This window comes from Oenanthe melanoleuca, chromosome 2 (assembly GCF_029582105.1).
Source record: "Oenanthe melanoleuca isolate GR-GAL-2019-014 chromosome 2, OMel1.0, whole genome shotgun sequence".
Classification (NCBI taxonomy): Eukaryota; Metazoa; Chordata; class Aves; order Passeriformes; family Muscicapidae; genus Oenanthe; species Oenanthe melanoleuca.
Window position 1 is genome coordinate 126,676,538 of NC_079335.1, and position 14,175 is coordinate 126,690,712.

At 38.2% G+C, this 14,175-nt stretch overlaps 1 protein-coding gene across 2 annotated transcripts in view; it reads right to left on the reverse strand.

Annotated features, from left to right (window-relative positions):
* The window catches only part of CDK14 (cyclin dependent kinase 14), a 336,272-nt gene that overhangs the window by 254,324 nt on the left and 67,773 nt on the right, over positions 1–14,175 (reverse strand). For both annotated transcript variants that reach the window (XM_056483748.1, XM_056483747.1), the window contains exon 3: positions 1,226–1,471. In XM_056483748.1, the coding sequence (XP_056339723.1) occupies positions 1,226–1,471 (246 nt within the window). The remainder of the gene's footprint in view (positions 1–1,225; positions 1,472–14,175) is intronic.

A 14,175-nucleotide genomic window follows, 5' to 3' on the forward strand; every position in this document is an offset into this window, starting at 1 on the left:
GTGCAAATAGATTCATCCATTCTTAATGATTGTAAAAGTTTTATGGTAAGAATTCCTCGTCATGGACTCAGATGGAAGACACTAGAGACATCTTTGGCAGCAGCCATGCAATGCCGAGTGATGATGAAAAAGCAAATTTGTTTTTGCTACAGATGGTTACATTTTAAAAGGTAACCTTTTGTAAAAAGGACAGTCCCCGGGAGGTGTGACATCTTCCCGGCTAAATTCACACGGGTTAAACTCAGCTCATCTACAGAAAATTAATCTCCTGCCATTTCTCATCAGAAGTTTGACAGGCTTCAGTCAAACTTCTGTAGGGAGGACAGAGGATGTCCAGAAGACAAAGCAAAACAAAGAAAAGAAAGAAAATAAAAAAAGAGGAGGCAATCAACCTTCTAAATTTCTTTGCATCGAGTAAGATTTGAAGTGTTACATCCATTCTCCTTAGATGTGTAGTTTTCAACTCAAAGGTCACACCATTATGGATTTTTCTTGCCAAAGCATAACAGAAATAGTTTTTCAATAATTTTGAAGGTCTTTTGGGGGAAATCTGTTCTGGGTATTATTCATTAAAGACATGACATTTTATTTATCTAGTTTCTATCAAAATACTTGAGAATAAAACTATTATGATGTGTTGCCAAACCCTTCTGTTATTTTTCTCTCTTTCCTCTCTCTCACAGAGTTTCTAACAGGGAAATAAATATTATTTTTACTACTTGATTTTCAAAAGAGAATTATAAAATGTAAACAAAATCTATAAAATCTGATCTGTTTCTCTAAAACTGAAATCTAAAAATCAAAAAGGCAATTCATGTGGTTTCTTAAACTTCATGGGAAAGAATTCCTCTCCATAAATAACCAACCCTCTGCCAAATTTGCTGCATAAACATTATAGCAGCTGTAATGACATACCAGGATAAGGAGAGGAAAATGCTTAGAAATCCTGTAAGACACCCTAACTAACATCTGAAAGGAATTTCATAAATAATATTATTTTTCAAGTTCTATTTTCTGATCCTATTTCATTAATAAATATATGGAAACATGCATACAACAAACCTCTATATGGAAACAAATACTTGGAAAAGACATTTAGGAGCAGCTATGACCTTTCTCTTTGTTGTTTCCAAGTAAACAATCCCTTCTTAGGGAAGAAAACATTTATCTGGTGCCTCTAACTCCACCATTTGGAGGTGCAGAGGTGTCAGGAGTGTGCACTTACAGAGCTGGGGCTGGAGTGCCGCCTGACTTTGGGTGATTCCTTCCCTGCAGATGAAGTTTTGAAGTTGATGCAGGCGTTGTTCTCCGAGTGAACCCTCTTCACTTGATTAGCTGGCTTCTCAAATGGATCAAAACTGCTCTGTGTCCTCTGAACCCGAACTTTTTTATCCTCAGGAATTGTATCCAGAGGTTTGATCACTGAATCCATTCCCTGGCAGTTCCGTGTAGACATCTTTGTGACACATATCTGAAAAGAAAAAACATCATTTGTTGATTCTTACAGGCTTAAAGTCGATAACATTCTGTGCACTAGCCAGCATCAAAAAAGGCACTCAGCTTCATAAGCATTCACTTTCTATTTCTATGTAAAAATTGAAAACAACACGTGCATTTTACATAGGGGACACTCACATCACAATAATAACTATAAAAAGCCTATCTCTGTACAATGTACTAGAAGATCTGGAAAAGGAAGGCAAAAGGGGAACATACATAAATTCATACATTTGTGTTTTCTTGTACAATGTGTTCTTGGCAACAATGCCACTTCTCTCTCCAGTCTAGCCACAGATATCCACAAGCAGTATTGATTTCCATTTGTTCAGAATTGGATGAGACTAAACTAAAATAAATGATGGTAGTTTGTGTGTGTGTGCACTGGCTGGTGCTGGCTTTCCAAAGATTCAATACCGGTATATTATTGTATTTTTAAATAATGCTTATACAGTGTTATTATTACTATCACCATATGTCTCAGAAAATCAAATCAGTAAATCAATTCCCAGGCACTGAAACGTGAGACTGGAGCTTAATGGCACACTAAAGCCCAGGAGTTCAATTCTTTGTTGCTGTGAAGTACAACTCTGCCAAGCTAAAGGCTGCCACTTGCTGCTTGAGCCATCCAAACAAGCTATGGTTAGTTCAAAAGAACTAAATGAGCAAACAGCACCTTTAGATACTCCAGTCATGTACATTTCTGGTTTCAATTTCAATATATATGACATTTTTATAAATTACACAGTTAGTGAGGTGCTGTGTTTGAGGCCTCAGCTTCTGTTTTCACCCATAAGAAACTTGACTTTTACTTGGAAAGAAAAGAAAGAGTTTCAATTTTCAGGCTACAGGGAAAAGTTATGAAGTGTGATGCAAGCAGACCCAAGAGCCTCCCTAAATTGTAAGGCACATTGAAGTGCCTTAAATAATCAAAGTGCATCAAATAATCTACAATATATTTTTCCATGACATTTGCATGTGTTTAAGGATAGGCAGTGTTAATTTGCTGTCAATTGAACGGTTCCTATAAAAACAATTTAATATTCCATTCAAGCACCTATAATCTATTCTAATTTTTGAAAACTTGTCATCCTAAAACAGTTAATATAAAAATTAAAAAAAAGAAAAAAGAAATAACCATTAAATCAGGAGTCTTCCTTCCTAACCCAAAGTATCTCCAAAAACTTCTCAAATAAATTATTCTTTGCCATTTTCCTAGAGGTATTTTGTGCCTTGAGATCTAACTTACTTCAATTGTTTATAGAAATACTGGGGTGGCTATAACTTGTGGAGTTCAGCTTTTCTTTTTTTTTTTTTATGATCCACTGTAACAGTAGATGAAAGCTTTCTTTTCTACATTAAAAATTTAAAATATGTTGCCTGCATTGTGCCATCTGGCCAAATGATCATATACCAGGTCAACTCTAATGAAGAACACCACTAAATCACAAACCAGGCATAACAAGGGTTCCCATTTCTTCTCACTAAAGCCATTTCTCCAAGACTAGAACTCCACCAAGTTATAACTTCCTTGAGAAGAGGAAAAGCCCCCCCCGCTTCATTCCAAATGATATTTCTTTTCTGGACTTAAATTAAGAAAATTATATAATTTTGGTCTGTTGCTTCAGAGAGAAAACATAAAGAGCTGCAGCATAAAGAGTTTTTAATTAGTCTTCTTATAAAACAAATTGGTTTCTTTTTCCTAAAGCAACTCATATGCACAGACACGTATCCACATGTCATCTCCACTTTTCCACTTCTTCCCACTGTCATCTCCGTGTTCTTGCAACACTTGCTACCAACAAAGATTTTTTGAAATGTAAATGTAAATTTACTGTTAGTATAGCAGTACTTCCATGTTGATTAATCAACATGGATGTAAATAAATCAGTAACCAGTATTTCTTAGCATTTGAAACCCTGTGATCTAGAAATAAAGTTTTTCTAGGGGCAGGAGATATGGACAAACAGTTCCAAAGTGATAATGGTCTTCCTTTCAGGTTAACAAGGCACCTGTAGCAGATTAAAATATTTTGAATACAAGCTGTAAACATACTATAGATAATAATGCCATGATTGCTGCTTCTGTTTTCTTTTTCCACTGGAAAATCTCCATGTCTAGGTCTAACATGAGCCATGTAAACACGTGTTATTATTGTCTTGATTGGAAGCAGTAATAGTTTGGAATTAGATTTTGAAGGGAGGCACTTTAGCCTTCAGGACACTTGACTGAATCTGGAGTAGGATAAAAATCCCCACCATCATCTTATAACAGCCAGCTTCCAACTTGCAAATGACTGAATCCAAGAGGAGCACCAAGCAGCTCCCCTCTCAGAAGTCAAGGAACACCTGGGTGGATGCACAGGCTGGACACCACTGTCACCTGTGCAAAAGCAGAGGCTGCTCACCCTGCCCATCTGCCTGTTCTGCAACTGCAGCACATCTCCTGCCAGAGCTGGAAAGGGGGTTAATTCATCCCTTCTCTCTCACCAGTATCAATATTTCCTTGGCAGAAACAAAGCATTCTCTCCAAATGGCTGCTGAGTGCAGCAAAAGCCAGCAAAGCTAAGCTTACACCGCTGCTGCAGGGCACACATTTCCAAACTGTCTAAAACACTGAAGAGAAACAATATTTAAGCATTTGTTTTACATTCTGCCACTGATAGGCCAAGTCCATTGACAGGCCAACTTCATGCTGAAACTATTCTGTGAAATCTGAAAGGAGCAGGTCTGAAAGGTCAGCACTGAGCACTGGCTGTAACCAGCTTCAGGACACAAATCATTGGTGGTTTCAGGCTTCCCTCCACCAGCAAGGTGAAGCTACCACAGTACAGCAGATTGCTCCTGTGCTCCAGTAAGGATGCAACTTATTCTGTAGTGGCTTATCATGCAAAAAAGCAACAATGTGCTAACCAAAACTGAAACATAACTTATTTTGGAAATCTCCCTCTGCATAAAAATGATCATAGATTTCACCAGCTTGACCACACCACCTTTAGGAACATTAGGGATTTGAATTTTTTAATTCTACTTCAGCCTTTTAGATATAATTTTCCTTTGCATAACTGCTGTTTATAAATTTCAACTTCTCAAAGGACATGTACAAATACTTAGCATCAGAAGGTGTTAGACTTGTAAACCAGTGCCTGGTAGCTCCTTGCTGGTAGTCAGGAGAAGCCTACCACACCTTCTCATTTTCAGATTTCTTTTTGCATATGAGAGTTAAGGATCATTTTCCAGTTAAAGCACAGTATTTGTCATAAAGAACACCAGTTCATTTTCAGAATCTTTTAGATGCTCCTGGGTGATACTCTGGGAGAGTGAGACTTTCCCTCTAAGTACATTCTGCCACCTCTAAGACTGGACTTTTCTTTTTACCCCGTTTCATTTGTTCTGATTTCCCAATCTTGGAAAAGAGATCCCTGTCAGCCCAGGTGTGCTCCAACAGAAGAGCCTCTCCACAAGCATCCTGCCCATCACATTTATCACAAATGGATCATTAATATCAATACATAATTGTACTTCCCCATGTTGTCCCATATTCTGCTGCATGCCATACACATTCTCCATACTCTGATTACTGAAATAAACCCACTTTTAAAATGTGTCCACAATTATTTACTCAGTCCCACCTGAAAATGTTAAGACAAAATGAGACATCATGATGAGACATTTGGCCACTTAAAATCTACAGCACAAACAACCACTTTGCACCTACCTGAAGAGCTCTTGTCTACTTTTTAAAGAAACCACAATAAGATTTATCTAGAAAATCAGAATATTCATGTCAATTTCAGTAATTACCTTAGCTATCACACAGATTCTGGCAATGTAAAACAAAATAAAATGCAGCACTGCAACAGTTAGTGTAGCTTGACATGAAAAGTTATTTTAGTGTTTCTCTGTGGTTTTTTAATTTATTTAAGGTAAAAAGAGACAGAATATTCAAGAAAGAGTTCCTCATGTTAGAACCACAAAAAAGCACAACATAGTTTATACTTGGCAACTTTTTTAGTTGCTGATCAGAATCTGAAGACAGTGTATGATGGACAACAACACAGCTTAGACGGAAATTTCCCCCTACTCCTCCTGCCCAGTCTCCCAATCAATTTGAGAAAATCCCAAGACTGCTCTAGGATAAAGAGCCTTAAACATCATTATGTCAGTATGGACACCATTATCCACCCTAACATCATAGTGCTTATCATATCTCAAAACACAATGTCAGCATTTAGGCAATTTTTTTCCCACAAACAACACTGCTGAAGTTAAGAGACTGAAATCACAAGAAGAGTGATTTTGCTCCATGTGTAAAGCTCCTTAATAAGCCCCATTAAATAAATAAAAATCAGTATAATCATTCATGGAACTATTTCTAAATAAAGATGCCTCTTTGAATCACTTCAAATCTCATTTCAAGCAATACTCCTTAATCTGCATTTGGGATTAATGTGAAAATAATAAATGGTGTATCAGCTGTAGTTATTGTGATACAGTTTCAATGCAAGATTTTTTGCAGTTCATCACTGTCAGCAAAATTACAAGGTCCCAAAGAAACAGGATTCTTAAAATTAAAGGTTGCTAGACTAACTCATTTACTGTTTAAAGTCATATTGAAAGAGTGAGACTGATCAGTTAAACCATGTAAGTAATTTATAGTCTTACAGTTCATGAATTTTAAAACAGTCATGAATGACCCCAGAATTAATCGCCTGTTTGGGTACTTAGTAAAATATAGATTGTCCCATAACAGTGGAATTTGTTCAGATGAATAAAGATATCCTCAGTAACAAAGAACAACCAATTCTGACAGTACTGGTCAGACTTCCTAGCACAAAGAAGAAAAAAGTTTAAAAAAGCTTGTATAGTGTAAAGACCCCCTTCTCTGAAACTCATCTTTCAAGAAGATGCATTATATCTGGATTTTAATTCTTACTTTTAACACTAGAAATGCTTGCTACGGTCATCCAGTGGATACAGACTTTTGTAAAATATAAAAAAAATTCCCAGCCATCTACTATTTTCTATTGGTTATTGCCACTGTGTAAATCTGGGGGGAAAAGTGACTGGTTGGGTAAATACCAGAGTGGACATCCAAAGCTGCTACTGAAAAACCTGAAGGAAATATCTGAATTCCACCCACTTGCACCATTCCAGGAGATGTAGTATGAAAGGACCAGATCCAGGGAAACCCAAGATCTAGCATGCAGCAAGAAAACAAAAAAAATTAAAATACTGAGTGATGTGAGGTAAGGAAGTCACTTAACCTCTCCACAATTCCTTTTTTATTCACAACAGTGATCCTGCCCCCATCACAAGCAGAAACTGGGAGCACTAATTAAGTTTGCAAAGCACTTGGGCTTTTTTAAGTGAAAAGTTATGAAGATATAGATTATAATTTGTAGAGTCAAAGCCCGCTGGAGGTAGTGGAACAATCTCATTATTACAGACAATAAGACTTAGCAGTTGCATTTAGCTGAAAGATGTATAAAGAAAAAAAATATAGTTAAGTGATACTGGTTCAACAGCTGAATTGCTTAGAATGTAAGTCTGCCATTAATTTTCACTGGAAAAATCCTATCTGGATACGAGTTTTTATTTCCTTTTATAAGCATGTTATTTTCTATCATGCTTTGGTACCATGGCAATTGAGAACACAAGTCATCTGCAGATTCTGGCATCCCTGGAATTTGACATTTGCTACTTATAAAACACAGTTTGGGAATGTTCTGGAGCATTATAAGCAGCTCTGTTCAAAATAAAAATGCAGCTATCTGCAGATTCATTCTCTTTGCAGAACAAAGCAATGGGGAGGCTCTTGCTTGTTTTAAACAAAGGTCTTGCCTGCTTCTTCTCAGTCCATCTGGAATCACTCTCTATCCTCCCCAAGAGAGGGTCAGCAAATGACTGCTCACCCACAAGCAGAAACATGCACAGGTTGAGAAGAGAGCTCAGTTGGTGAGAACTCTACAACAGGGGAAAAGATCCACACAGAATAAGAGATGAGATAAGGGAGCAGATAAAATTGTGAAGGGGGAAGTAGAGCATGTAATGCTGCACGACATCACCAGCCAGCTCATACCAGAGCTACCAGTGCAATCAGGCTCACACTTGAAAGAGGTCCTGGAACACACTCACCCCTCCCTGTAATCACCTGCACCAGCCCTTTGAACACTTGATGGGCACAGCTAAAAGAAGCTGAAAGAGACCTTGAGTAAGAGAGGGGAAAAAAAAAATAATAGGGAGGTGGTAGAAAGGAAGGAAGATGCAAGGAAAAATGTTTTTAAAATAAGGCACTTCTTTTCCTCTCCTGATGGCTTCTCTCTGTGTCCCAGAACTATAATTCATATTCTTGGGTAATACTTATTTAATTGGCTACAGAGATTGCTCACAACAAGCTAGCAAATGCAACTGAAAACAGAGCTCAGAGACTGGAAATGGTATCTGGGGATATGGAATGCTCCTTGCTGTACCTATCACAAACTTACTCATACACCTCCCACAGCCCATCTCAAAGGCACTCACCAAAAAGCCATTTCACTTCCAAAGCCAGAGCTGATGTTAAACCAACTGTCACTGTCATATGGGAGAAGGCGAATATAAAAAGGTCACTGAAGTGCCAGATGGGAGAATTTTTGAACTAGAAGCTCTGACATTAATTCCCTGTGTTTGTCTGAAATACTGAACTCAACGAGCTGATTAAATGTCTGTGCTGAATTGTCAAGTGAGAAAAAAGTCACTCTCACGGAAAGACCAACTGATCAGATCTAGGGTAGCAATCCCAGTTGCATAAAAATCTGAAAACTTTTTTACCTGCATGAAGGAAAAAACATTTCACACTAGAATTTAAAATTGTTCACCCAATTCTTTCACTACCAACACACCAAGAGCTGCACTATAGAACATATTTATTTGCTAACTTGATACCTAAATATTAGCATAATTTCTAAATCAAGCACAATCCTGAAATCAGGATCTAATGAAAATTATTTTAGGTGCCCTCAACATGGTAAGGAGAAGCTGAGCATTTCTAATTTTTTTTCTCTTCATAGAACAGCCTAACTTCAGAAAAGTGAGTTTCCAAGTTGATGTTCCTCTCCTTGCAGAGAAAAATGGTCCAGTTTTCAAGAGAGCCTGTACTAGATTTTAGGTCTATAAAAGCTTACATATGTCCTCAAAGCAAAACTGTTCTGTGACAACAGAGGAGAAGGAGTCACCTAAGGACAGGGTTTCAGATAAAGGTCACACTCAAGTCCTGACAGCCTCTAACGTTCATGAAAAGAGACAGAAACTGATCTAAAGGGGCATTTTGCTCTATTTCTGTACTGATGCCCCAAAATACAGTAACTTTAGAATAAAGCCTGGCAAATAAATTCTTCCTTTTGCACAGTGTTCACAGTTATCACAGTGGTATGTAATGCAATATGCCATGCAAGCCTTTCCTGAAATTGCAAGCAGGCTGCTGCTTCCATCAACCTGGGTCCAGACTTGCTGCACCCAAAAGCAGGAGGGTCATTCCTCCAATAAACCAGAGAGCACAGCTGAGGCTCAGCAGAGATGTCAGTGTGGGAGAGGCAGCTTCCAGCACCAGGCACGAGCCAAGGATGCCTTGGTAACCAGAAAGGAGGTGAAGAAAGTGTCTGAACATAAACACTCTCCCAAGAAATTGTGACAGGTGGTTTTTATACTCTTTTACTTAGTTACCCACTTGTATCTGTTGTCTATCCTCCTCTGTAACCATATGAACAGGATTTAAAAATAAAGATTAAAAAAATATTTTCAATCCCTTTTCCATATCAGCCTCCTGCTCCAACAGATGGCTACATGTGCAGTGCTAGTTTATACAGTTTTCTTTCCATAAGTGCATTATTAGTGGTTTTATGCGAACAGTATATTAAGTCTTTCTGAGTTTACAGGTTTATAATTTTATTCTGTCCTCCAAAACTCCCCCTGATCATGAAGTTATCAAAGGCATATCCATAAATGCAGTAAGTCTTCCCACTGCCAAGTTCAAGTGTGAGAAATCTTGAGAGACTTGACAACAAAATGCCTATTCTTGCTAGATTCTGAGGCTGTCAGTAAGGTTTTTAAGAAAATAAATTGTAAACAACTCCATGCCTTGAAAATAAGCTCTACCCAGCTCCTTCAGGCTCCTTTGCCTATCCCTTGCAAGCCTCTTGATTCTTCCACAGTTATCACCAAGTACTTCAGACTGATACTAAAAAAAAATTGTCCTCTTACAAGCCGGGACTGCAACAAAAACACTGCTGATGGTGAGATCTGGTCATGCAGCTGGCAGTAAGACTTAAGCCCAACTACTCAAACCTTTCACATATGCTCTTCACACAAATGCTGAAGAACACTTTTTTAATTAGAAGAAAAGATGAAGGGGATAGGTCATGTAATCATCTCTGTGAAATACACACATTTGCAGGTGGAAAGGTTTTGCAGCTATCTTTGTCTGATGATAACCTTCATTATCATCAATGAAGCAGCATGCATGTTGCATGGCCATTAACAAATCATTGCCACTCTCACATTAGCTTCAGCAGATGTTTTCTTGCTTTGCAAGAAATAATTCAAGACCAAGAATGGTAAATTAGTTCAGCTCTTCTTCCTTCAGACCATTTCCTGCACTTAAAAAAAATCTACTTCATTCCTTTCCCTGTTTTCTTCATTTTTCTTCCTTTATTTTCCTTCTTACCTCTCTTTAGCAAAAGACAGACAATAAACTAGGTAATAAGAGTTGCTTCCTTCATTCTGTTAATGCTTTTCAAAGTTTCATTTTAGCACCAAGAAAGAAATCTCTCCTGCTCTTGCTTGCTTCATCCCTGAGGTCAACAACCCTAGAGGTTGAGGAATGGATCTTCCAAGGCAGATGAATGTCACAGGACAAACTCTCTGAAGGTTTCTAGATCTGCTTCTCTACATATTATCTTCCAAACCACTGAATTTGACAAGGTATCCTCTATCAAATCAGCACAGTATAAAGGTAGAGGCATAAAAAGAGCTTCAACTTTGTCATTATTCTCTTGTGTGAAGAATCTTCCAAGATCTGAATAACCTACATTCCAACTCCGTCTCCCTGAAATCTTAGTAACAGCCATCCATGACCTTTCTGCCATTGCTTTCTTTCATGGAAGTTTGAGAGTTCAGACAAGGATGACAAGCACAGTTTCACAAATAATTAAATGAAAAGTCCTCACCTGTGTTTGGATTTCATCTACACCTGGCTCCTTTTTTTCAAACTTGTTCTTTCCGGTTTTTTCCCCTCAGACAAATGACCTGGTTACAGAATTCTATAAAACTTGAATGCAAAGTCTCAAAGGAATTTTCTAGCAGCTACCTCAGGTTTGCCAGACTTGCAGCAGCACAATAACTTTCAAAGCAAAAGGTGTAAGGGAGCATAATGAAACTTGCTTCTCAGTGCATAATGTGCTACAGTGGAAAACAAGCCATATCCTACAATTCAGAACTTAGTCAGGAGCATAACTGAAAATTATAGCATATTGAATTACTCAGAATATGAAGAACACTCCAGTCCAGTATATCTTTTCTTGCCAAGATGTATAAAACTTAAAATGGAGAGGTTTCAAGCTTACACTGAGAAGAGCTCATCATAAGAAGGATGGCTACAATGTTATAATGAGAATTCTGTGAACAGCATATAATGATATACAGCATATAACAGATAATGCTCATTTTTTTTCAAAAACCTATATATTTCAACAGAGAAGTGAAAATCCTGCTGCTTCTTTGATGTGTTCAAGCCAAAACATGTGCTGTAGTAGACTTATGCCTGTGCTTAAATGAATTTAAAAGAATAAGCTGTAACAGTACAAAGCAGCCAAGCCTTCTGCAGTTGGTGGCAATTTGCACCTCCAAAGCTGCGAGTTCATCATGAATCACTTTCAACAAGCAGCAAATTTTGAGAATCAAATTGCTCAAAAATCACATCTACCCTTAGAACATCAGTGTGTAAAGTCCTCCAACCTTACAGTACAGTAAGCTTCTCATGAAAAAATTGCCACAAAAGTGAGAGTGCATAGCTCACCCTGCACAGCTGCCTACCAGCAGTACAATCACTTTGTATAATTATTTAATTTTATGTATATGGACTACGTTGCCAAACAGAAAATTCCTTGCAAACTTGAAAGTTAGGGGCCTGGTTCCACCACTTTCCTCGGCAGCAGCAAAACCAACCACCCCATCAATAAACTGTAGAACTTCTCAAGACAACTCTTCTGTATTGCATTAAAATAAAATTTATATAGCCAATATTTAACAACAGAACCAATTTGTTCATTAAAATCCCCACTATTTACAGGGAAGTCCAGGCAAACCTATTTTACACATACTCCTAAAGGTTTAAATATATTTTCTATGTACTTACACGAAGATTTAATAAAATGGAAAAGGACATATTCAAATGTTCTAAGCCTGTAGACTGAAAAGCATCAGAAATGAATTAAGTGAAGCTGAGCTTTCACAACATATAAATAGACATTATGCCTTTTTCTATGGTTTTACTTCCCCACTGCTCACTTGGCAACATTTGGTATTTTCCTCTTAAGGTAAGTTGTATACAATTTAATATTAAATTACAAACATCCAACACAGCAAAGCTGAAATATAACTGACATAAATTCTATTCAATTTCTTGGAAAGAATGATACAGACTGGATCAAAAGCTTGCTGATACGAGATTTGTTACTAGCTTAGGTTATTTTACATTTATATAGCATCTAGCTTAAGTTTATCAAGTTATTTTTCATGAGAAGCTACAACAGAACTAGCCAGCAGGATGAGCTAGCAAGTTCAGCTCTAGAATTAATGTACACAAATTCCAACAATAAACCCTACAAATATTTGCAAAATAAAAGAAAAATCTCCACTCCCACTTTTCACACGATTTCTGACTAGCACACCAAAACAAACACAACTAACAGATAAAACTGTGTGTTTCCATGTCCTCTGCAGGCCAGTCCAGAACTGATTCAGCAGCTTCAGAGAAGCCCATCCACCCAGGAACATGATAAACAGAAGAGCAAGATCACCAGCAATACAGAGAAAGCCCAGAAGTTACTTCTACAAAGGCAAAACTACGTTTATGGGGTTGATTCAAAAATTTTATAATACAAAATCACCCGCCTGAATTCAACATTCTGTACTATGTTAAATTACTGTTTTACTACTTGCTTTTTGCTAAACTGCTAAATCCAGAAGTATATGTAGGTTTATATCAGGGAGTGGAATGAAAGATATCAGTAAAAAATATGCCAGATGTCGAAGAGATGCATATAATCAGTGATTCAATACACAACACACTTATGTCAAAAGCAAACAGCAGTCACAGAAAGGTATTTACTGAACCATACCAAGACACAGAAGTCACCATGCAAGTGGAAGAAGCACTTAAGGACTGGTGGAGTTGCTATTGGGAGAACCTGGCCTGACAATAACATTATAAAAACAGTACTAAGAAAAATTAAGCCCATAAGGGTCAGATTCTTAGCATGATCAGTACATTCCTTCCTAACTTGGTAGTAGAAAAAATCTTAATCAAAGATTCTGGAAGCCAGTATGAACCTATCTAAGGGAATTCAAGTTCAAAAAATAGTAATTAACCTGTTCTTCCCAAACTAAGAATGCCAGACACTCCTTTTTCCAGTTCAGAAACAGGTTTTGGAGACCTGATATTGCACAGGCTCTCTGTTGGTTCAGGTAATATTTGATAGGATACTCTTATTCATTTTAACAGGGTTTGTAAACTGTAATTATCATGGTATCAATACCTGAAACACTTAGGAACATTTTAACACCAGTGTTATCAAACCAAATTTACAAAACCTATGCAGCAGTCCCTGACTGCTGCATTTTTGCCTTTCTGGGACTTCAAAGGGAAATAACCCCAACAGAGCAGTCTGGACCTGCTCAGCAGTTCCTGTGACCTTTAAGGGGCACATCTGCACTCACATTTATACCCAAGTTGCTGAACATGACAGCCCAAATTCTCACCTGCCCCAGGGTGGATACTCACACACTCTCACCCCAAAGACCCACCCAGGGCAGCTACTGAAATCTGCAGGATTGCCCAGTGGAAGCTGGCACGGTTCAAGGATTTCCCTTAAAGCACAAAGTCATGCCTTACCCCTTCCCTCCACAGCTGGAGCCCAGCAGAGCTGCCCCTGCCAGCTGCCCTGTGGGACCAGCCAGGCATTCTTGCTCTTCAGCCTGACCACAGCCCCTTCATGGCTTTACTCATCTGTGGGGCTCTGGAGAGCAAGAACTGCCTGTCTGAGACACAGAGCACCTGCTCAGAGCTCAACCCTTCAAACAGCCCACCAATGCCAACAGGGTGAGGGGAAAATGTCAAAACCTGTTGGAGCAGATTTGGTTTTAGAGATTTTTGGTACTGGTTTTGTTTAAGATTTACACAGCAAAATAACAAAAAAAAAAAGGAGTTGGGGAAAGACAGGTGACCATTTTTGCTATAGGACATCAATGGCTGGCCAAACTTGCACCTAGATGAGATCTTGATGACATTTTGCCTGCTCAGCTACAACTCCTTGAAGTTCCTTCTTCCTGGAGTCAGGGTCACTAAGGAGACTGTGGCAAACACTCACTCCTCAGGTAATCCCTTATTTCCTGCTGTGACAGACCCCAGCCCCAAAAACTG